This window comes from Camelus bactrianus, chromosome 9 (genome assembly GCF_048773025.1).
Source record: "Camelus bactrianus isolate YW-2024 breed Bactrian camel chromosome 9, ASM4877302v1, whole genome shotgun sequence".
Classification (NCBI taxonomy): Eukaryota; Metazoa; Chordata; class Mammalia; order Artiodactyla; family Camelidae; genus Camelus; species Camelus bactrianus.
This window is the reverse complement of record NC_133547.1, coordinates 32,313,828-32,338,958: the sequence shown is the minus strand read 5'-3', so window position 1 is coordinate 32,338,958 and position 25,131 is coordinate 32,313,828. Positions and strand designations below refer to the sequence as shown.

Here is a 25,131-nt window from a genome sequence, read left to right as displayed (position 1 = left end):
TAAAAATTTTGGAATTAGTACAATTTTTTCACCTCACCCTCAACCACCGTCCTGATTAATTCTCTGGGTAACAGTTAACATGAGTCAGTCGGGGTTCGGATTTGTGTTCACAACAGATATACTGGCGTTGGTGGATTCCAAAAGAAATAACTACAAACACAGGTTTTTTTGGTTAAAAAAAAAGTTATAAAAAATGTGCTGATCTTTGGAGTGGTGTGGAATTTTTTACCTCTAGTCCTTTATTAATTTGTTTCTTACTTGTTCCACAGCAGATTTAAGGTGGCTTCCAAAATTATACCCCACAACTAGTTTCCAGGTATGAAGTAGACAAAGACAGGAGCGCCACGGGAAAGTAAGAGTAGGGGAAAAGCAAGGGTAAGTCGGTGGTGAGTCTGGCACACAAAGGACAGATTTGCCAGAGAGAAGTGGGTTAGAACTGGGGCTCTCGGCAGTCTGGAAACTAAAGAGCAGGATAAAGAGAGGAATCTGAACAGGTATAAAACCCAAGATGTGTACACACTGAAAACAAGCTAACAGCTCAGGAGAAATTAAATTCTACTGCTGGTGCCGAGACACGATGGAAACTTTTCTCGGGGGTCCTCCTAAAGGAAAACTAGGAGGCGGTCTGTGCTTCTGACGCTTTATCATAAAGGGATTTACGGCTGCCTTTCTTAAAATGTCCCTTATTACGGATCAATGGTACAACACCGAGTGTTGTTTAATTTAAATTATTGTTTGGAATCCAAAACACAGCTTTTTAATAGTCAGTATAAATTCATATACATTTTTAAACTCAGATGCCTAGAGCGACCAGGTGGGGCAAATGGGAACAGCCACTATTCAACGCAAGCCAATGGCTGCCTCTTTTTTGTTTTAAACAATGTGAAGGTCTGACAAGCAGGATGACAGTTACCAGTTTGAAAACTCTAACCTAGAAGAACAATGCTCCCAGTATAGATTCAAATACAAAATATTTAAAGTCTAACACTGGTGAGGCCAAAGGTTTCATATGCTGATTTAACAACGCCTGAAGGAAGTCATTACCCACAACTTTTACAGTCAGGAAACTAAAGCAAAGAGAATGTAAGTAACTTTGCCTCAAACTAAACTGCAAAGTCGCGCGGTGCTGTGGGTGAAATCACGTGCGTCTCGCAACTAGGTTTAAGACCCGTGTTAAGTGCTTCCCCGAGACGGCTCTGCTCGCAATGCCAGAGGCGTAAGATAAACGTCAGAGGGGAAAAGTGACACAGAAAATTCCACACAGAGATCCCAGGCTCGAAAGACTCTAACTCACAGGGTAGACAGGATTTTTTTTTTTTTTTTTTTTTTTTTTTGCTATTTAATCAAATACTCATTATTATCCTTTACAAATTTGTGTAAATAGCAGTACATGGAATTTTTTCCCAACCCCTGAAACCAATGATGCCCTGCGTGGGAGGCCTGCCCCGACGGTTCAGAGGGAGGGGACTTCTAGGCACTGCCTGGTACTTCGTTCTAGGAGGAGAGGCTGCTGAGGGCCGTCTTGATTACATCATCACTCATTCACCCAGGTTCCCAGCCAGCGGTGTGTGTGCAACAACTCCAACACACGGCTACGCTGTGTATGTGGGGCGCGTGTTTACTAGCTGTCTACCCAGAATCCACTTCTCACTCCCCTCCTTACTATGTGAAAAGGCCCCGCTATTTTCCAGGTATTTGCATCGGGGGCAGCTTGTGGCTGGTCCAAGTCAGTTGTTTGTGATGGTCACAGTCCCACTCCCAGTAGCTGGTTTGATCATGGGCTTTTCACAACTCTGGCCAATGAGATGTGAGGAGAAGTCTGCTGGAAGCCTTCCAGGGTTAACTGACGAAACGTAAGAGAAGAAAGCCCTTTCTCCTTCACTGCTGCCTGAGCGTGTGTATGTGTACACGTGTGTATGTGAGAGGCAAGTAGATGCAGATGAAAAAGAAGCAGAGAGGGAAAAACAGATATTAGAAAATGAGGCATAGAAAAAGGAATAAATTTGTAAAAAGGTCAGGGGAGAGACGTGAGACAACAAATATCTGAGAAAAGGGAGAGTCAACCTCCACCTCCATCACACACACACACACACACAAGCTATGTCCATGTTATTATTTCTTTAAGGCTTAAAGAGAAGGCAGTCTTGCTCTGTACAGCATTTAGTACACTATCAAGAACATTTAAAGGTTAACAACCACTATTTGAGGATGAGTGTAAAATACTGGTTCAAAAATAGCAACTCATACAGAGCAAAGACCAGCTTAAATCAATTTGGTATCTGTTTGCATCTACTGAATGTAGCTATATGCAAATCCAGACTATAATGATCTTATGAAAATGCATTTTTTATTTTTGCTCACATAAATATACTGCTAAACAGCTATGGCATTATGAATCCAAGTCTCAGATTCTATGCACATATTGCTAAATGTCAAATGTATTCATATTCATTTATAGTTGAATGCTGCTTTGAGTGTAAAACTATAAATCATCCATTCAAAAATAAAAATAAAAATAAAATAAATATGCAGCATTATTTAGCACCACAGATGAACCTTATTTATCTTATAGTTAAGCAGTGAAGTGAATAAGCATTTTCAAACAGAAGCTCTGACTCTGAAAACTTATAACTAAACTGCAAAAACCACAAGGTCCCCCAGATATCTGAGTTTTCCTCATAATCTCACTTATTTTTACACCTTCATCTCCACAGGCAGAAATGTCTTTACTTTGATTGAACAATATCTTTTTCACTGAATTCTTCATCAGAGCACATGCATCTTAATCTCTCTTAAAATATTTTATTGTCTACATTTATCTTAACTGTTCTGTATCAAGCTGTTTTATAAATACCTCATAAGTGGAGAAATGATTTAAAAAGTCAAACGACCTTAAATAAATCTGTTTAGTTCACCTTATCGGTCCAATTATTTACCACCAGCAAAAGCTATATAAATTCCCTTTCCTTTCCTCACCAGTTACTCCTTCCCTGAATTTAATGTTGGAAGATGCTAAGTTGCGTTAAGTCTGGGACCTCTTTTTTTTCATCCTTTAGTGACTTCAACAAATGTCATGGCTTTAAATACTATCTGCTAGTAACCCTCAAATACGTATCTTTAGCTGGATACCTCCCCCGACCTCTGGATTTTTAAATGGATTTTCATATGTAACCCCCATCTCCCTTGGGTATCTGATAGGCACATTGCCTTTATATATCCAAATCTCATTTCTTCACCTTCCCCATTAAATCTATTCTTCCTCAAATCTTTGCCAACTCTTAACTTCAAGGTGCTAGTCCAAAAACCTCGGTATAATCCTTGTCCACTCACAAACAGCTCTATCTTCAAAATATCCTGAGAATCTGACTACTTCACATCGCTTCCACCCTGGTCCAAGCTATGATGTCCCACATGGATCGTAAGAGCTGGTCTCCAGCTCTGGGCTTCTCCCATCCTGTGCACACCCCACATACACATTATTTTCTGTCGTTCCCAAGCACAGTCATCGTTTTAGAACAAGGCTGATCATGTCACTCCTCTGGTCAACAGTCCTGTTCCTATCTTGTTGAGACCAAATCTTATAAGGCCCTACGTGATATGACCCCTGCTTACATCTCCGACCTCATTTCCCACAACTCTTCTGCTCACTCATTCCATTCCAGCAATACTGGTCTCCTTGCTTTTCATGAACAATGCAGGCACACTTCCACATTGCACTCACTGTCCCCACTGTCTGAAATGCTCCCCTCCCAGGCATTCATGTGGCTCAAGACCTCACCTCTTTCGAGCTTTACATAATTATCTTTTCGGTAAGACCTATCCTGACCCCTAATTTTTAATTCCACTGCTCCCCAACACTCCATCTTCTCCACACTTGCCACTATATGACAACTATACATTTTAATTAACAGTTTGTTTCTCATTGTCTCTATCCCTAGAACATAAGGCTCACGAGGACCTGTCTTCTTGACCACCATCTCTCCAGTGCTGGGAACATCATCTCTTACATGTTAGGTATCCAGCCACAGTTATTGAAAGGTTTTTGCTGAATACCTCTACCTTAATGTCATCTTATCATGACATTAAGTTGAACATCTCTAATTTTCTTCTTCCTTTTATACGCCACAGTTCATTTTTTAGAGCCACAATCTGCCTTTCTTACAAGCTAGAAATGTTAATGGTCACTAGCAACTTGAAACAAGGGCTGCCCTCATCCTTTAAGTGCTTCAGATTCCATCTTCCACCTACATCTCTCTTGAACTTCTCTTCTCTGCAGCTCCACTACCATCTCTTCAGCTCAGGCTCTCACTGGGTCCACACAGCCCAAAGGACAAAGCTCATGTTCCTCATCCTGACACAAAACAAGGCTCCCTTCCCATCTGACTGGGGCCCACCTCCACAGCCACACCCCCCATCTCCGCTGCACCCTGCTCTCTACACATCAACCCGGTCCCTCAGTTCATGCTTTTTTGAGCTTTCACTGCTTTTCATATTATCCACTCTCCTTGACCCTCCCTAGTCTTCAAGGAACAACTCCTTAGTCATTTTACAGGAGCCATCTCAAGTACTACTTCTGTAAAGTCACCAAAATAACGTCTAATAATTTACTTGCATTGTATCACTTACTCTTTAAACAAGCCACCAGAAAGGTACTAATAACTTCTTCAAATTATACATGATAAAATGAGGCTTTAAAAAGTTAGGAATTGTGTTTTAAGACTTAATAAGCAGACGAGCTAGGATGTGAGCCTAGGTTTACCTAAGTCTAAAGCTTAAATGACAAAACAAAACAAACCGCTGGACTGGCCCTCAAGTAAGGTATTTAGTGAGTTTAGGTTACTCCGAAAACATGAACTTTATTGTCGTGAGACAAGAACTATAAACCACAAACTCTAAGAAGCAGTCACTTTACAACTACTAAGGTAATAAATCAACGAATTCACTGTAAAACATTTTAATTTGCAGGAAAATACATAATTTTTGCAAGCATATTTGTGTGATGAGAAAAAGTAACAATAATGCCATGATTGCCAATTTACAGTACATGCAAAGTTACAGGCAAGATAAAAAGACAAGAGCCTTGTGTCTGCACGACACGAAGCCCACATTAAACATCACCTGATGTGTCTAACATGACCTGTGGGCTGCTACATCACTGCTCTATTTCTACCCAATAATTATAACTCCCCTCGTCTTTGCCCTTTCTGGCAGTTTCATTTCACTGACCTTTTCATTATGAGTTGCTCTGCCTGGTTTGCATATAGCATCCCACCCAAAGGTGACTTTGATGGAGTCTCTGAAGGCAGCCCCAGCAGATCTCCATAGAAATGGCCCCAGGGTTGTCTCCAAAGTGGCCTTGCTTGAGTTGCCATGGTAAACACCCAGGCTGGATTGCTCTATTCAGTTCTCTGCCAGGGTCGCCATGGTGACTGCAAAGGATGGCTCCTTAGAAGGACCTCACAAGGGCGCGTTGCCATGGTGACCCTATCCTGCATATTTCTAAGCAACTTCCCTTCAGCTATTTTGTGACCAATCATAGCAGGTTCTTTCTGAGAGTAACCCTGGAAGGTTTCTCCCAGAGATATCATCATAACACAGAGGGATTTGGAAGTGAGGTCTGTAAACAAACTCCTTGAAAATGTTATGGTACTATTAACAAATCATCAAATTAGTCCTTATGCATTTCAGGAAAGATTTGTTTTTGATGGGCAACAAAAAAATATTTGCAATGTCTCTATTAAGTGTCCCTGTTTCAAATCTTAATTACCTGCAGGTAATTAAAGTTTCAAGTTTCTCCAATCTTACAATACGGCAACTAACTGGGTAAAAAACACTTTAAAGTGGACATGTCACACACACAAAATGAAATCATAAATACAGATGGATGATCCGATTATAATGAGATATCAAGGAAATTTTTATAGAGCAAAAGACAAAATGTTTGCAAGTCAAATTTCTTTTAACAGTGTGTTTTTTAGTTGAGTTGGGAAAGCCTAGCCATATCTGGGCCCAAGCTATTTTTTCCTGTGTTTTTGTGATTGGAACAATCCCAACTACTCTTCCTTTCAACTTAAAATATGAATATAAACCGTTTTGAACAGATGCTTGGTTTTTAAGCCATTTTACTATTCTCCTGAAACTTTAAAATACTGTGCTTTTTCTAGTATTTTAGTCAATTGCAAAATTTTATCTAATCACGAATTTCAATATCTTTAAAAATTATTTAACAAATAAAAAAATTCTACAGTTCCAAAGGTACAATTACACTTCTTGTACATCAGTTCACCCATTTATATTCCTTCCAGTTCACTCTTTAAAATATATATATATATATATATATATATTTATTTATTCCTTATTGTATTGAAAAGGTTAATCTTGGATTTCCTTTTTTTCCTCCTATGTAAAAGCAAAGATGATCTTCCCCTTGAGCATTAGTTCCACTGGTTCTACATTTTCTGTTCGTCTCCCTCATAGATTCCATTCTCCTACTCTGTTCACAGCAGCCCACCACTCCCCACTCACATTCCATTCCGAAGAATGAACTTAAGTTTGAAAAATAAACATAGTTAAGAAAGATGAGGATAATTCACAATCTCGTTTTAGTAAGATCTCAACATCTTACACAAAGTTTGACTTTGTACAAATGTGTCGTCTCAAGCTTTTAATACGTTTTTATGAATCAGAGCGATCACTGCCATTTTCATTCGTTCACAATATTTACTGAGTGACTACCATGTACCAGGCACTGTTCTTTGGGCTGAGAACACGTCAGGAAAAAATTTTAAAACTCCTGCCCTTAAGGTGTTTAGATTATGGACAGGGAGAGGGAGAGAGAAATAGAACACAAAGAAAGCCAGTCAGAAAATCATATTCTGTGTTACAAAATTATTAAAGCTAAGGAGAAAATTAAAGCAGGGAGGAGGGAGGTCAAGTCCCAAGACAGGCTGGAGTGGGGGGCTAGAATACTCCAGATTAACAAGGGGGTTTCCAAGGACACACCCATTCATCTGCCGTAAGTGTACTCAATAAAAAAACAGGGAAGTCTCTTCCACAGAGAACTCAATAAAGGATAACAAGGTTATGGTCAATTTTTCTCACTTTCAGACCTGCTCTCCGAGAGGCAGCATGGTCTGAGGGAGGCAAGTGATAGATAACCATCACCTCTCGTCCTACTTCTGTTTCCAAAAATGTATAAACTTGCCAAGTTACTCCACCTTTCAAGCCTCTTCCTCAATTTCAAAATGAAAATAATAATTCTGATATGATAGTACTAACGAAAACATGCAAAGACAATAAAATGTAAATACTAACCAACTGTCGATGAATATATGTCTGAAAAATGCTTTAGAATACTTCAGAAAAACACACGAGGAAAGAGATAGATGCAAAAAACTAGGCAAAATGCTGGGAATCAATGAAGCCCAGTGTTGAGCATGAGTTCATTATATAATTAGATCTTTCTTTATGTTTAAAATTTTCCATAAAAGGGTATTTTAAGGAAAGGATTAAACTTGAAAACAAAGATACTTCCTTTGTAGAGATTTTTATAACAACCAGAAAAAAAGTTTTATAATAACTTAAAAAAACAAAAAACAAAAAAACACCAGCTTATCCTGTATAAATATCCTACAAAACCAGCAAAAAGTGGATTTATTTACTGAGTACTTAGAAACCTTCTGGAATAATGTTAGGTCCTTTTTCCATACCTTCTTTGAACACTAATTTTAAAAAATTAACTTCATACTTTACTCATTTTAGGAGAAAATATAAGACAGAAGGGCAGTAAAGCATCTTAAGCATATGAACTCACTTGGTACTCAACGTATAATAGATTATTGGAAGAAATTTTAGTATTATTTGCTAAATGCTTAAGCATGTAATGGAGCTTTTTACATTGCTAAAAAAAATTTCAGATGATGAATTTTATGTGATTATATCAAGAAACTTAAAAACTTACCAGATCGGTGTCTGCCTTTTTAGAGGTCAAAGCTTCAACTTTGGAATCCAGTTCTGCTTGTATTTGGTCTCTTCTTTTCATAACACCCTTCATATTAAAACATATGGATGAAATAGGTTGTACTTAGTTTTAATCATGTGTGTATAACAAAAATATACATATCAGAATATAAATAGCATCTCTTCCCAAAGCCATCAGTCATCTGGGGATATAATGACTTAAAAATTTTTTTTTAATCTCTAAAAGCTAAAGTGAGAGCAATTTTTTTCATAAATCTGTTATTAGTTTTCCCAAAGTACATCTTTCTGGTTTAAGTATTTTATGTACAAAATACAAGTATTTTGATGGAGCACTCTCGGCATGTACAGCTCTTCAAAAAGAGCAAAAAAAAACAAAACAAATAAAAAAAAATCAGTAGAAGCACTGTAAAAATGTGCTATGATGTAAACTGGCTGCAGTTAAGAGGTCACATGGGCCATCACCTGACAATATCAGCAATCAGCCTCCTTATCGACCCCACAGGCATAGTTAACCAAAGTCAATTACAGCGAGGAATCAGAAAGCTGAAGTGTGCGTTCACATCTCAAGATTTTATTTTAGTTTAAATTATATAAGTATTAATTAATTAGCCAAGCTTGTGATGAGAAAGCCTGGCCTCTTCTCTGACTGATAGGAATCCCATCTTGTCTTCTTGAATAACCATGATTTCATGTTTCCATGTCTTTAAGCTTAAAACACCCTGGTGAAGGAATCTGAGTGCAGAATCCATCTGTATCTTTTATAATGTTTGCCGACCTTTTACAATGCCTTTCCCTTGGGGACTCACTTACCTTCCTGGTCTATTTAAACTTTGTAACAAGAACTCTCTTTATCTGGAGTTGGTTTTCATAGTATTAATTACATAATGAAATTATAATAATGAATGCAAGTGGCCTAAACCGTTTAAGGGAAAAAAAAAGTAACTCTGGGTAAGCAGGCAATTCAAACATGGAGAGCAAACGTGCAGGACATAGAAGAGAAGGGCCTTAATGAGGTACAGGGTGTATTCTTTGGGTGTTTGCAGAGGAAAGGAAGAACCTAGATATAAATCTGCTAAATGGAACCAGGCAAGATGGCGCTATAGTACGTGAATGAGAACTGAGGGGCGTTAAGGATAAAAAGCATCTTAAAAACTAATTCTAATGTTGTGCCTGATGGAATCACTCTTAAAACATTCAAAAGAGATTAACATTTCTCCAGTTTTCAAAGAAATGAATAGACAAGTCAACTGATTATCACACATTCTTTCACATTTACTTCAATGTTGAATTGCCATTAACATCAGGAACCTCCCCCTTTCTCTAACCCAGATGGCATACACTATAATACAGTCCCATTTATTTAAGGTCTGTTTCCATAAATATGAAATACTGTGCTTCAGACAGGTAGAAATATCTTAAGTAAGGGGTTGCTTCAGAATACAACTAGTAAAAATTACCCAAATTTAATCATTTTGTCAAGGCACATACTTTTCATTATTTTATCTCACACTGAAGAAAACATTCCAATATAAAACAGAACCAGAACAGCAATATAAGTGCTACTGATTACACCCTGGGAACCTACAAAATAATACAATCAAATGAGGACCTATAAAAGAATTCATTCTGGTTGTTATGATAATTTTTCCACACCTTTAATGATACGTGATTTAAATTGCATAATTTCCATCTTGACATAATAAAGAGCAAAACACATCTAATTAAAGGAAAAGAATATAATATTTTTAATGACAAAAATCGGATCCCTCTGAACAGCCACACAAGAGGGAGATCAATGGTGAAGTAAAACAATGGAACGGAGCCAAGGAAATGGATGGAGGCCAGGAGGAGGCTTCTCGGCAGGGAACCGTTAGAGGTCTTTGGGAAGCAGGAGGGGTCCGTGCACGGGAGGACCCCAACACGGTCAAGTAACAGCGGAAACCTGAAACAGCAAGAGACTATTCCGTGATTCTGTGAAAGAAAAGCCTAAACGTGAAAAACATGGAAGAGGCAGACTTCAGGCTGAGAAGCTAGGAGAGCTCTCTTACCAGCACAGAGACAAAACATTTTTTTTAAATCCCCAAATCAACAGTACATGGAAATAGAAACTAGACATGGATTCCAGTATAAATGACAGAAGAACTGGGCTATAACTGAATGTAAGCTGAGCCCATCCCCCACCACTCCCCTAAAACATCAGAAACCTAGGCGTATCCGTTCACCTGTGCGAGACGCTGTGAGCAGAGGATAATCCTGGATGAAAAACTTTAGCTTTGCAGACAGCATTGCTGAATCCCAAATATCGGGAACACTTAACTTACACTGAGGAGGTTAAATGCAAAATTTAGATGTAAGAGGAACAAAAGCCTTTTCAAACAGTGAAAGAAAAGTGTGTTAATTTGAAGAATTTTTTTTAAGCATCCAGAAGACAGAACAAACATCAAGATCCTAATCTCAAGCACTTTCTACATAATGACACTAAATATACAGCTAAATCAAAGGTACCTGGAAGCAGGAAAGCAACTCCTTCATGAAAAGAAGTTTCTAAAGCGCTAAAAATTCTGAAAGGAAAAATTTAAAAGGTTGGAAAAAAGAATCCTATCCCCTATGTAAATCTGGACTGAGGATGCTTCAAATCTCTGTACCATCTTACAAGCTGTTCTTGCTACCGCTGAATACTCCTGTCTTTTATTAACACATTCTTCCACTCATCAGCTCTCGCCTGCAGTGAACAAATGTTTACGAGCATGAATATGCAAAGCATCTTTCTAGGAGAGGAAGATAGCGGTGAACAAACAGAGATGGAAACTGCCTTTACAAAGCTTATAATCACATCAGGGACTAAGGTGAAAGGAAAACGCGGTGTTCTTACCATTAGCATCTCACTGTAAAGCACATACTCGTGCACGACAGGAAGCAGGGCCTCGGAGAGTCCAGACATCCGTTTTTCAGTGGCCTTACAGCATCTGTCAATGCAGCCGGCAACACCTTTTAGAGTGTCAGCCAGGTCTTCTTCTGAGGCCGACCAGAGAATATGAATTGGGCCATATTCTTTCATTTCATCAAAATATTCTGAGAAAAAAAATTAAGTTCTTCAATTTACAGAAGTTTTCAAAATCCTCATGTTTTGGACAATAAGGACCTTATCTGCCTCGCTGTGCACGTGTTCTTGTCCATGAATGTAAGAATACGGGTGTCATCTTTCATCCAGTTGACCACTCTTCCCAGTCTGCTCAGCTCAGTCCCTGAATGACTACTGTCCAGGTGTAGTCATTAATAACATCCTTTTTCATTCTCAAAAACGTCCTGGTTTGAGAAATTATATGATCCCCATCTCCATCATGGCCTTCTGCCTATCAGACAAACTACACTTGGGTGTCTCATCAGCAACATGACCTAAACAAAGCATGTCTTCTTTTTTTTTTTTTTTTTTTTAACATTTTTTTGTTGAGTTGTAGTCATTTTACAATGTTGCATCAAATTCCAGTGTAGAGCAGTTTTTCAGTTAAACATGAACATACATATATTCATTGTCACAATTTTTTTTTTTTTGCTGTGAGCTACCACAGATCTTGTATATATTTCCCTGTGCTCTACAGTATAATCTTGTTTATCAAAGCATGTCTTCTTTTTCCCTCATCTCCTGTTTACATAACCTACTTACTGGTAATTGCTTCTAGCAAGCTAAGCAAAAAAAAAGTGTGTGTGTGGGGGGGGGCGTCATCCTAGGCTCACACCTCCACAGAGGCAGTCAATCACCAATTTCAATACTTCTTGATCTTTATCTATCTATATACCGATCTATCCATCCATCCACCCACCCACCCATCTACCTAGCTACCCTCACTTCCACTGTTATCAGAACCTCTAAGCTGCACTACTGCAAGGGACTTCTAACAATTCTTCCTCTTTCAATTTTTGTCACAGTATATAAACACTGAATCTTCTTAGCTGAATTAGAAAGTCCTTTACAGTCAGTCCCTACCTTGCCTCTCCAAGTCTAAATCCCGAGGTTCTCCCCCAAAGGTACTTTAATTGAAGCCAAAATAACTGCTCACTCATGAGTATCTCATGATTTCTCACTCAAACACTGCACAGATCTTTATGCCTTGCCCTCCACCATTTCTATCACCCGACAAACCAGTTCTAATCCTTTAAGTCCTGGCACAAGTACATCTCTTCTGTTTCTGTTCCAAAGGATTCTTAGGTGCCCAGCACACTTCGGTACTTGGCCCATTCTATTATAATAACTCACATACTCCTGGCCATATGCTCCTTAAACCAGGGGCTGAGTCTTATTATTTTTTTAATCTCATAGCCTAATACAGAATGTGTTCAATAAATATTTGCATATCAACAAAAGAATAAATGAACAACACAAGACTATTCAATGTTTGATAAGCCATTTATTCAAAAATTTGGACTTCATTCTAAAATCTGAATATTCTTCTATGTTTGCTTTCATACTATCAACTTTGAATGACAGATGGCTTTTTATGGTAGAGAATGTATAAGCTGAGAGCACTTTATGTCTAATATTCACATAAATACAATGAATCTCTGTGTAACCATCGTACTACTCATTAGGGTTAGTTGAAATATGTCATATTGCTCTAAAATAAACTTTTTACTGAACTACTAAAATTTCAAAAGTTTATATGATCAAGTAAACTGAAAAAGATTCAAAAAATTAAAAAACAATAGAAATGTCAGTTGTCATCTAAGGAAGATGTTAGGTTTAATGACCACTGGAGCCCTTCAAAGTTGCACATTCCCGATCTAGGCCTAGCTTTTATTTTAGTTCATGGCCATACTAAACTAATATTTCTAGAAAAGAAAATGTTCTCCTTCATTTCTTTTCTCTATTTGTGTATATAGCAATGTGTGTCATTAAACCTGTGCAGTACTTGTTTTTATACATAGAGCTTCTCTGAAATTCTGAACTCTACTTACATAGCACTCAAGTCGCATTTGTGTGCAAACACTTATGAGTTGCACTGTAACTTGTCTGTTCATATATCTGTTTCCCCAACTGGACTGTGAGCTCAAAGACCGGTACTATCTTATCCTTCCATTCGTCTTTAGCACAAAGCAGGAGCACAACATGTGATCAATACAAATTTGCCAAATAAATTGGAAAAAACAAAAGGACACAAAATTTAAGGAAAAAAACTGAATAAAAAGTGAGAAAGAGAAACTTCCAGTTATGATCACCAAATTCTTTCTGATTTGAATATTTATGAAATGCCCTATGTAGCTTAGACTCCCAGAAAAGAAAAGAAGATTCCATCATTTGGAAGATTCCATCATCTCATCTTCACATTCAAAAGACCACGACGTCCCTCAAGTCTGGGCCAGTGCGCATTCACGCCTTGAAAATAAGAGCTCACGTTTATAAAGTCTACCACAAAATCCAGCTTTCCTTCTGAGCATGTCACAAACACCGGCGTATATCAATGATTTTAAGTCGTCCCTTGCACCAGCAAATGTAAAGCACACGGATATTCTACAGAACTCTTCAAGTGTCAGGTTTGCAGGGGCCTCTCTGAACTGCGACATCACTTACCCAGGCATCCAGTTCTATTAAGAATCTGCTTAATAGAACTGGAATCACAAAATCTAGTTAAAACAATTAGCTTCTTGACTTTTTTTAAAAATGGCAAATGGTAAATACAAAGGCAGACCAAGAAGGCTTAAATTATTAAGCTCTATTTAGTCACCACAATGACCTCACCTAGTATCCATGTAAGGAAAAGGAAGCTAGAGAAAGGGCTACATACATTCATACATTTCTCTCTCTCTTACTAACCAATCAATTCTTGATAAAGCAGATTTTCCTACCACCAAATCTTACATTCATTCGTTTATTTTTTAAATTATTGAACAGGTTTTAATTGGGAACCTACGATGTGATGTGTTAAGCACCATCTAAAACACTAAAACAAACAAGCCTTTTCCCTTTTTGTCCTGATGGAACTTAGTTTAGTAGGGGACACAGACAATAAAGAAATAAACTATCAACATAAGGACGCTAAGCAGTTCATCTCTAAATCCAATTTACATTTGAAAATATATTTTCTGACGTAGCCATCTATTTTTAATGTAGGTAAATACCATTAGAAAATTAGTAAAAAGTCATTACAGAATTAGAAAAAAATCATCATGGAATAAAGCCTAACTTGAAAATAGGAAAAGGGATGTATTTTCCAATATATAAATCTTTCCGCTGTTCTTGGTCAAGCTTAAAATATTTATCGTCCTCCCCCCACCCCCCCAAATCACAAGAAAATATAGAAACGCTATTTCCTGAAACATCACTTCTTTGATTCTGAGCTATGGTCCACGTGAACACTGGAGACCAACTACATCCAAAGTACTAAGCTCTTTATTATCTGTGAACGGGAACAAGAACAGCTAGTGATTAATTAAAGGAAATGGAAACTGGCCATGACTACATTCAAAATCACTGAGGAATCAGAAATTTTCACAATACATCGGAGAATAAGCTACACCTTGAAGGAGGAATTCGAACTTAATGTCATGTGATTCCTCTGTAAGGAGCTTGGAAGTCACCATTCAGTCCAACAAGTAAAACGCTGAGCAGCCTGAAAAACCAGCAACTTTTCTTGGATCTGGGAGAGAGGGGAGGACATGGGACAAACCGCTGCCCGCAAGACTGGAAAGGCAGACACGTGAGTACACGTGTGAATCCTGGCTTCCTGCAGCAGAGATGCAAAAGCAGAAACCACTTGTGCAACCAGTGCTGGGGCAGGGGGACTGGAACCATCAGGGACCAGCTGCTGGAGACTCCATGTGGACAACTCAGGGTTAAAACCTTGAGAGGAACCGAGTCATGGGGGGCCAGTGGGCACGCCAGAGCACTGCGACATTTACCCCCAGGAGCATGCACAGTAAGTACTGGATAAAAACTATTCTGCTCCTGCAAGGGGAGGGAAAATGGAACCCTTCTGAAATAGCCAGAATGCTCTGTTCGTCTTAACAAGGCCTGCCCTCACGAGAGACAAGTTAACCAGGGCCTAACCTGCTGGGGTGTTATCAGAGCCTAACTGACCTGGAGGAAGGGAAACACCCAACTCCAGCCCCCTCTGGCCAATCCATCCCAACCAAAAAGGGGAGGAAAAAAACCTGACGTTTTGTGACGTTCACAGTTCAGAGGCACAGGCTCACTGAAAGCTCCAGATCTAACCATGGGGTTCCAGAGCGCCTCTCCTCCCCCAGCACCTCACCACCACACCACTAAAGGACCAGTTACAGAAGTGCCTTTTACCAGTACATCGTGTCCAGCTACAAAGAAAAAAAAGCTACAAAAATTACTGAAAGACAAGAAATACAATTTAAAGAAAGAGCAAGCATCAGAGCCCGACCTGGCAGGGATGTTGGAATTATCAGACCAGGGACTTACAACAACTATGACTGATACGCAAAGGGATCTAGCAGGTGAAGCAGACAGCACGCAGTGACAGACGGGCCTGTAAGCAGAGACGGAGACCCCAGGAAGGACCGGAAAGAAACGCTAAGTGACGCCGGCTCACTGCACCAGCAAACGGGAAGCTCCACCAGCAGCTGAACAGCCTTGAAATCACATTTCAGGGATTCTACCTACCCCTTTCTTCCTTGTAGATTCTCTGCGATATTTTATCTATCAAATTTATCTTCTGGCTAAATAATTCAATGAAGTTATTCATTTCCATGAACTCCTCTGGGCGGCTTTTAACGCCTCTCATTGAAAACGCAACCGCTCTGACGGTCTGCCCCACCCGGCTGAGCAGTCCAGGGCCTTGCTTCTTGTGAGAAGAGAGCTCCTAGAAACAGAAAAGTGAAATGTTTGTGATAAAGTGAACCATGACATTCCAAAACCAACAACTAAAAAAGAAACCTCATTAGAAGAATTAAATAAAGATAGTAAAAATGTTTCGTGTCCGTCTTTTTTTTTTCATGTTAATTTGAAGCCGGTGAGTGTAGGTATGGCTCTTCCTTTAAATCTCAGTCTCCATGACAACATTCCTTTTCAGAGTGCTCAGGTCAGATATTCATACAAGTTTCCCCAGAGCATGGATCTCTCAAAGAACAAGGCTGAACAGAGGGCATCACACTTAAGGAGATGCCGGAGAAGGTAAGAAGGGTGCTGTGAGAGGACATCTGTGTTCAAGAACAGAAATTTAATAGAAAAATGATCGAGAGAAGATTTCTCAGAGTCTAATCTACTCCCTGGAAAAAAAAAATTGGAACACGTCATTAATTCTTTAGTTAAAATAATAGCTAGCATTTATTAAGAGCTTAATATGTAACAGATGCTGCACTTACATTGTTATGTGCGTAACTTCCAACAACTCTCTGAAGTAGCTTCTATGATTATCCTCATTTTACAGGAGAAAATAGAGGCACAGGGAGGTCGAGGAGCTTGCTCAGGGCCGGGGAGCAATGAAGCGGTGCACAAGGACTGGAGCCCTGGCAGCCCGTTTCCTGTGCCTTCACTGCTCAGCACTAACTTTGGTCTCCTTAAAGTCACTGGAGAGTTGGTAAACAGACACTTCCTGACCTTAGCTCTTCAACCAACTTAACTGGGTAAACTGTGACACCACCTACCACTGGCTGGCTGTTTTTGGAGAAAGATTTTTAATAAGATATGTAACTAGCTGTTTCCTAGTTAACCTAGGAGGGTCAGCTACCGACTTGCAAAGTAGAAATGCTATTAAAAAAAATGCACTCCACAAAAGTATCCCCTCATAAGCACAGCATACTAAACACAGCACCACGAAGGAGGACAGGGGATTCTGATGATGGATTACATAGAAGTTGAAAAGTAACACACACACAGATCTATAAACAACAATGCTGACTCTCAAACCCATTGATAAAAATATTATTAAGTATTATTTACCCAAATATCAAACAATATTATTATCTTTCTCCAGATCTTCTTTCCTGAAGGTCTTACACAAAATAAAATATAAACTTGTTTATTTCCACGTCAGGATGATTCTGTGTGCAAGCACTAACAGACGCCATCCTTGACCAGGTGACACGTCTACCCAGGAGCGCTACGGGTACAGTAAGCGTTATCAGAAGCAGCACGAGTCGTAACTGGCAAGCTGTTACTGCAACTGTTGACTGCAGAGAACGCTTCTAACAAGCACTAAGGGTCTGGAGTCAGGCCACATACTCATCTCACATAAGTCACCCTGGGCTTCCAGACAGCAAGCGCTGCCAAGATAGAGATGCATCATTTCTTAGCTTCTATCACTTGGCAACAACTGAAAGATATAAAACTAGACATTGGTCAGTAAGCGTTTAATATTGACCATTTGTTCTATCCTTCATCTTTCTTGGTGAGTTATGTATTCATAGAAGAAAAGGAAAAAGAAAAGCAATATATAAGTTTTCTATATTAGAATCAGACCCTCTTCAATTAGGTACCCGAAGGAAAAGCAAGGAAATTGTATTATCATCTATCCATCCATCTATCCATCTATTTAATAAAAACTTTTATCCTAATTTGAAAAGCCCTGACCCATTATTAGTCAAAACAGTGTCAATTAAAATTTTATGTATTTTCAGTACTGGCCATATATGGAAGGAGTACCCTGACATTTAAAAAAAAATTCAGCTACAAGAGAAAGATGAGTATGTATATGTGAGAAAAATACAAGATTTCCATAACGTTTATATGCAGACCTGACACAGGGGTATAGCTGAGGGCTATCTCCAGTGTTCAAAATCCACCTTAATCCAAGGACACTGCTACCTGATTCATAAAAGCAAGTAAGAGGAAGCATATAACCCTCTACACATACAGATAGCAAAGGATTATATGAGGATAAATCAAAATTCTTTACCCAAGCTTGTGCAGTAAGAAAAACTTTGAAGTCTTCATTAAACGTTAGAGTTGGATGATCAGCAATTCGGTTCAAAAACTTATGCAATGCCTTCCTGCGTGTCTCGATGAAGTCATCATTAAAGCGTTCCACCATTCCTTTCACTATAAACTTTTCTGGCAATGGCTAAGGCAAAAAAAAATCTTTTTTAAAGGTATCTGAGCATTATGCGGCACACGATCATATGGAATTCTACATTTTTTTCTTTTTGGAAGACGATTTGAACGTGTGATAATTTCTTACAAAAATAATAGTTTCAAAATTCACAATGTGAGAGCCAAACACTGTAAAATCTTAACACATTACAATGATTAAAAAAAAAAAAAAAGAACAAATCTGTATAGAGATTGAACAGTTTATATAAACAAATGTTTCGAAGATAAATGGATTACACAGAATTAAAGGTCTGAAATTGGGTTTTAGGCATGTTAACGATTCACGAGACAAAATGGCAGCTACTCTATGAAAAGAAACATGCAGACTTACTGGAATAATCAGAGTGGGGTGTGCTTCTTCAAGTTTTTCTTTCAACCAAAGGAAATCTTGATAACGTCTCCTAACTTCAAATTCGCTGGAGTCAAATTCCCCCCGAGATGTCTGAAGAAAGGAGGAGAAAACCACAGCACATGGAATAGAAGACAGAAGACATTTGCCTAATGTTATTTTAGACATCCTGAAATAAATGGGTCTCTAAGAAAAATTAACAAATTCTAATTATTCAGTGTTTGTCAGCCTATCCTTTTTTTTTCTTTTTGCAGTCATCAATTGATGGAGCAGATGAAACAAAGCAAACTTTCCAGTATTTCCAGAAAGAAAGCAAACATCATGCTCAAATTTAAATCCAAACTGAAAAATCTGTCTTAGAGCAACCATCTGTCTTCCACAAGATTTTAACTACTATTATCTTTGGCATGGCTTTCTCGCTAACAAGAAAGTGTGTTCTGAATTTAGGTTTCAAATGTATTTCTTTTCTCAAGAAGATCAGAATTCAGGATTTGAGGAAAGTTCTATTTTTGCAATTTGGAAAAGAACCTGAACATAACTGCGAATAAAATGTTTTCCTGGAATTTGCTCAAATGAATTGCTTTGCTAAAATTTGATTTTAGTATATGAAAATTCTAACATTATATGGAGTGTTATTACCACTGTTTAAAAAATGTTATTAATGAAAATTTTAATGTGAAAAGAAAATCTTTCTGTCATTTCTCAAGGAATTTTATTTTGAGCAATATGCCTAAAAGCCTAAAAATTAAGCAAATACATTAAAATATCTGTTTTCAACAAACCAAAATTGAATTCCAACACATATGACAAGAAGAACGCAGGTACAATATCAACCTCACTTCTATTACCTGAATCCCAAGCCAAATACAAAAATAGCCTAGATAATGCATCCTCACCTCTCATTTTAAAAAGTCACTTGTGTAAATTTTTAAGAAAATTATACACAGTAATATTAAGTTTGAGATTTTCCTGGAGGAGTCAATATGGAATAACACATTACACATTTCACACTCCCCAGAAGTACCAATCACCCACACAGATGAACACAAGTGTAAAATTAAGCAGTTCAAGCCAAAATAAGATGCAATCTTAATTGTCATAAAATAAAGCTCACAAAAGCTACACTTGCCAAAGTTTATTCTTTTAAAATGAATGTTTAGAATATGATACAATATATCTTAGCAAAACATTCCCTTTTTAGTGGGAAAAAGTGGAGGTAAATGAGATGCAGAAGTCTAAGGAACTACATGTTCAAAAAACATTACAAAATCTTAACTATTATGCAAAATGGTATAAGTTGTGGAAATGGTAAAAATAGGAAAACTAAATCTGGTAGAAACACAGTTTAACAACATATATACAAGTTGGTATGTGTATATCTGTATGTAAATACACACACACACACACACACACATATGCATACAAAACACGGTTAGAATCACTCGTTAAACAATACTTACTGACCACCTCCTCATACCAGGCACAAATGAACAGACTCACTCCTGATTTCGAGGAAAATAAGTTGGTATAACTAACAATAAAAACACTCAAACACTGGGCAGTTAAAATAAGATTGAGCTTTAAATGTCCTCAAGAATTTCCAACACTTTAAGAAAACATAAAAGAACCCTGTGTAAACTCCGGCAAGAGGAAGATACAAAATCAAGTCAAATAACTGGCTGATTCTGTCCTCAATACTCTGCCATTGACCTAAAATAATTCTCTAACCTACTATAATAACAGAAGAAACCAGGAGAAGTACAAGTGCATTCTTTCTTCCCACTATAAGATTTCATTGTACTTCTCAAGGGCTATAAGTAAAATATTATTTGTGTTCCAAATGAACTTTTTGGAACACGAATTCTTTCTAAGTTGGAAATTTGTCATCAAACCCTATTATTCTACTGATTGGGGGCTTAATCTCCACCTTCTAATCTAGAATACAGTTTTCCATGGAAGGTAAATTGTAAATGGTATTTAATTTTTCACGTCTGACCATAAAAGCTTGGGCACTTGAAGTTGAGGACTAATGGGCTCATGCGATCTACACCTCAATGTGCGTTTATTCAACACATACTGACCTTTGATCAAGGGTGAACAGTGACCCTAGGCTTGGAGGATTTAGAAAACTGTTTTCCACGGAAAATGAATCTTAGAATCAAGAATACTGGGGAGGAGGGCGTAGCTCAGTGGTAGAGTGCATGCCTAGCATGAATGAGGTCCTGGGTTCGATCCCCAGTGCCCTCATTAAGTTAATTAATTAATTAATTAATTAATTAATATATATATATATACTTTCACCCCCACCTGCACACTGGCAGGCATTTATGAGTTTGTCTTCATGATGAGGATGTAAGAGGACAGATTCCTATTAAGTCACTTAGTTCTTACTCCCACATGTCCTAAGAGGACGCCCATCTCTAGATCTCCAAAAGAGAAAGCTCTTCTTTAAAGCAGATATTCTGACCTGGAGAATAATGGGTAATTTACCGTAAGGGGAACGGATGCCAGGAATGTGGGCTTCCTGATACAATTATTTACAGTCAGGTCATACTTCAGTATTCCTAAGTAGGAGACTGCCAGTGTACACGTGGGTACGTGAATGTGTGCATCTACCCTTAGAATCTTAGTGTCCGCGGCTACAAATATTCCCCAGGAAACCACCTCTAAATCTTCAAATTAGATGGAGTACCCAGGCTCATACAATTCTACACTTTTCTGTCATAGTACTTGTAATTATTAATTAAGTATATAATTTTTTAACCTCCATCACCGTCCTAGATTGGAAACTACATGAAGGTAGACAATATGTCCGCCTTGACTGCTGGCGTTCCCTCAATACAGCATAGTGCCCAGGACACAACTGGCACTCCACAAAACTTCAATGCCTATATGAGTAAATGAACAAAGGCTAATACGCGAGTAAGAAGAAAGGACTATGTTTGACAGCATGATACACGTCTACTAAATGTCTGTGTATTTGTACCTGTGATGCGTATTTCAGTAAATACGGCGAGGTCTATGTACTAGGACGCAATAAAAGTAACCAGAAGAAGAACAAAGGGAGTTAGTTCATAATAGTTAAGCAGAAAGACAGTTTGCCATAAGCAAAGACAGAAGCACAAATATCACCTGAAAGTAAACTGTTGGATTTAAATCCCAGCTCAGCTAATCACTATATCATGTAGCCTTCGGCAAGTTATTGAGTGTCAGCATCCTCACTCACAAAATGGGGGTAAATCATAAGACTTACGTTTTAGGATTGTGATGAGATTTAAATAGGTTAATATGTACAAAGTGGTTAGAACACTGCGGGGCACAAAGTAGACCCACGATAAAAGTGAGTTGAACACACTGCAATATGATCACTAGTACTACTGCTGCTCGCATTACTGTTACCACGACTACTGCTAGGACTACTGCGAGAGCAGCGTGCTTAAAGTCTGGTGGAAATATGGGTAACTCTTCAGAACTGTATGTCTTTGATTAGGATGAAATCCACAGGATGGCTTATAAAGCGTCTTCCTGAAAGAAACAAATGAGGAGGAAATAATTCAGCTCCACAAATTCTTTGCTAGAAAGGATGATAACAATGGATGACTACAATTGTAACAGTAGTAACAAGAGAAATCTGGCTCTATTCTAATAGTATGTCTGTATTAACACGTTAAAAATTCACGAAGACCTTATGAGGTTAGTACCGTTATCTTATTTACAAATGAGGAGAGTACACAGAGAGAGGTTAATTAAGTAGCAAGGAAGGTGGGGAATCAAGATTCAGCTCCATGCCGCCTTGCTCTGCAGCCTCTTGATATGACCGTGATACCATAATTTTCTTTCCTCCCTTCATGGCATCAAAAGATTGAATTGCTTGCTTACTGTATCCCAAGGATTGTGTTTAGAATTGCGGATAGCTTAAGATACAATAACCTTCCTTGAGAAGCTCACAGGCTCATTTGGGAATAAATACAAATAAACACAGTTACTGACCTACACGCAGGTAGGTGGCGATTACTGAATACGTACTACATGTCAGGCACTTTGCTAAGTGTCTTACACTGATTACCCTAAATTAATTCTTACAGCAACTCTGCAGAATCAGGTTCTACTATCGTTTCACTTTTATAGATTAAAAAAAAAAACCTGAGGCTTAGAAGGATTAAATATAGGCTTTTGATTTCTTTGCTACACTGACTCTGATGTCAGGAGTTCAGTTAGAACCGTGTGAGAAAACAGAAGAGGGCTCTCAGCTGCAGGGGCAGAGGAGACCATTTTGAGTTGTATCTTGAAAAATAAACAGTAGTTCTTCTGTCTCAAAGTGGGAAGGACATACCAGACAGAATAAGTGCATGCAAAGTCATGAGAGCAAGAAATACCCTAGACTATCCAGATGAAAGTCGTTCCACAAGAGTGGAACGCGTGGGTATCAGAAGTGGGGAGAAGGAGGTGAGTCAGATATAGCAGGTAGCCGCCAGACTGAGAAGTTCTCTGTACACAGCACAAAGGAGTTTGATCTTTGTTCTGTCGGAAGGGAGGCGCCAAGGAAGGTGTTAAAAAGCTGAGATCAGATAAATATGCTTTTATGCGCCATAACCAACAGCAGGGTTGAGATTACACTGGAAGAAGTGATGATAGGTAAGGGTCCAGATGCTTTTCGGCTACAAAAGAGAGGGAGGATGAGGCTTCATAAGCAAAATATTATCGCTCACAGACAGAATTCTTCAAGGTTCTATGACACAAAGCACTTAAAAAAAAGACTACACTATTTGGTTGCTTTATTTTGTCAGAGTATACTGTCTTTTTGCAGAGCCTTGTCCTAGGATTGAGGAGACTTGGGTTCTAGATCTACTCTGCTCTTGCAATATTAATGACGAACCGTATCTCATACAGAAGATAAAGTGGCCACTGGCTCTTGTTCGGAAAACAAATGGAATTATTTTTTTGTCATCTTTAGAAGAAACGTGAATACAAAATATTATACCATGCTCTTAACCAGTTGTTTTCTTTATTAGCAAACTGAGGCGCTTTTCCAAATATATTTCTTTATAATTTTTAAACTAAAAACTTAAATTTTTCCTATTTTAAGAAACGCAACTGCTAAAACATGACTGTTAACGCAAGTTAATCTGATTTCACACAGAACAAGTGAAGGACAGATAAGACGCAATGTCTTGGTTGAAAACCAGAAGTCAGTTCAGTTAAGATTCTCTAAGTTGAGTGTCAGAGTGAGCAAGAAGCAGTTCCTCAAGTTCAAAGAAGAAACTGTAGTCAAGAAAACGTTCATTAGTTATTTACCTTAGTAATAATCCTGTAAGTAACGAAAGTTTCAATCGTGGTGACGTGGCTTTCGGGTTCATCAACGGTGATGAAGAGATCTTTCACATCTGGTTCATCTTCAAACTTGACCTGGTTTATCATCGACAAGGGGGATGTTGGCATCATAGGGCTGAAGGAATTCATGTCCATCAGTGAGGCATCCTAGGAAGAAAACATTCAAAAATTAACATTTGTAGAAAAAAAAAGTTAAGCCCCTCTTTTTTCTTAGACACCACAAATATTAATCAAATATGTCAAGAACCGAAAGGATAACTGGACTCCTGGTTAAATAAGGTATGTATTTTTGTCTCTGCTTCCTCTTAAAATCCCACTTTAAAAATAATAGTAAAAAAACAACCAAAACCAAAACAAGACAAAAAGGCATAAAAAGGCATAAACCCTCAGGTAAAAAAGAAGAGACTAATAAGGAAAGTCAATGATTTTTTGGGAACCGGAAATCTGACAGTCGAGTGGTAACTGAAAAGCCATGCAGAGAAAGCTGGAGTAAACCGAGGAGAGAATGGCAAACGAGGAGGGAGATGGCACATTCATCCCAGAGACTTGCAGAGACTCAAGAATTAGAGGCACCAGAAACCTGTGGACATAGAGCTAAATCAGAGGACTGGTTGAAAAACTAATAAAACAAAAAGGAGTTAGTACCTCAGATTCCTTCACCTACCGCATGCAATCAGATGACTTTTCTTCCCCAGTTTTGCAGAAAACTAGAAATTTACTTTCCGGAGAGTGTCTCTGAACTCAAAGGCACCAGATAGGATGGAGGGAGAGAGAGGTCCTATGAAAATACAGATATCAAGGGAAGTCCTACACACCTAGATGGAATGACATCCAGCCCTTTCCCCTTATCTGGCCCCAAGAACGTGGGCAGCAAGATGTAAAACCCCACACAATGGCTGGAGGCTTCCTCTCTTAGCTGATCAGTCCAAGACAAAATTGACAGTTGCAGTCCCCTGAGAATCAGCCAAGTCTCTGCATAATCACCCTACAGTGAAGCCCCTTCTGTGCACGCTGAATGTCTACCCAGCTTTTCATTGCCTGGTGTAGGAACCACCCAGCAACTAAATACGTGGAAAGCCTCTGATGTGAAAGACCCACAAACAAAGAAAACACAGGAAGCAGACAGAATAGAGAACATAATACTTTAAAAACTGGTGAGATCAGCAGAGATAAGAATGGTATCAAATTCATGAATGAAAACAGGTGTTATAATGAAAAAAAATTCAGATAACAGCAGGAAAATCAATTTTAAAAAAGGAGGCTCATGAAAGCTAAAATATAATAATAGGATAAAATTGCAACAGAAAGTTCAAAAAATAAAACTAAAGAACTCAGCTGAACCAAAAGAACATGAGATGGAAAAGAAGAGAGATTTTCAGTTTTTTAAAAATTAAAGGCAGGATCTGAATAAAAAGAATTC

The 25,131-nt window shown here is 38.4% G+C and overlaps 1 protein-coding gene across 2 annotated transcripts in view; it reads right to left on the bottom strand.

The window, feature by feature from the left end:
- SNX7 (sorting nexin 7) overlaps nt 1–25,131 on the bottom strand; it is an 87,618-nt gene that overhangs the window by 38,953 nt on the left and 23,534 nt on the right. For both annotated transcript variants that reach the window (XM_074370018.1, XM_074370019.1), the window contains exons 2-7: nt 23,676–23,858; nt 18,363–18,473; nt 17,838–18,002; nt 15,605–15,803; nt 10,853–11,052; nt 7,961–8,047 (exon numbers count right to left, since the gene is read on the bottom strand). In XM_074370018.1, coding sequence (XP_074226119.1) covers nt 7,961–8,047; nt 10,853–11,052; nt 15,605–15,803; nt 17,838–18,002; nt 18,363–18,473; nt 23,676–23,858 — 945 coding nt within the window. The remainder of the gene's footprint in view (nt 1–7,960; nt 8,048–10,852; nt 11,053–15,604; nt 15,804–17,837; nt 18,003–18,362; nt 18,474–23,675; nt 23,859–25,131) is intronic.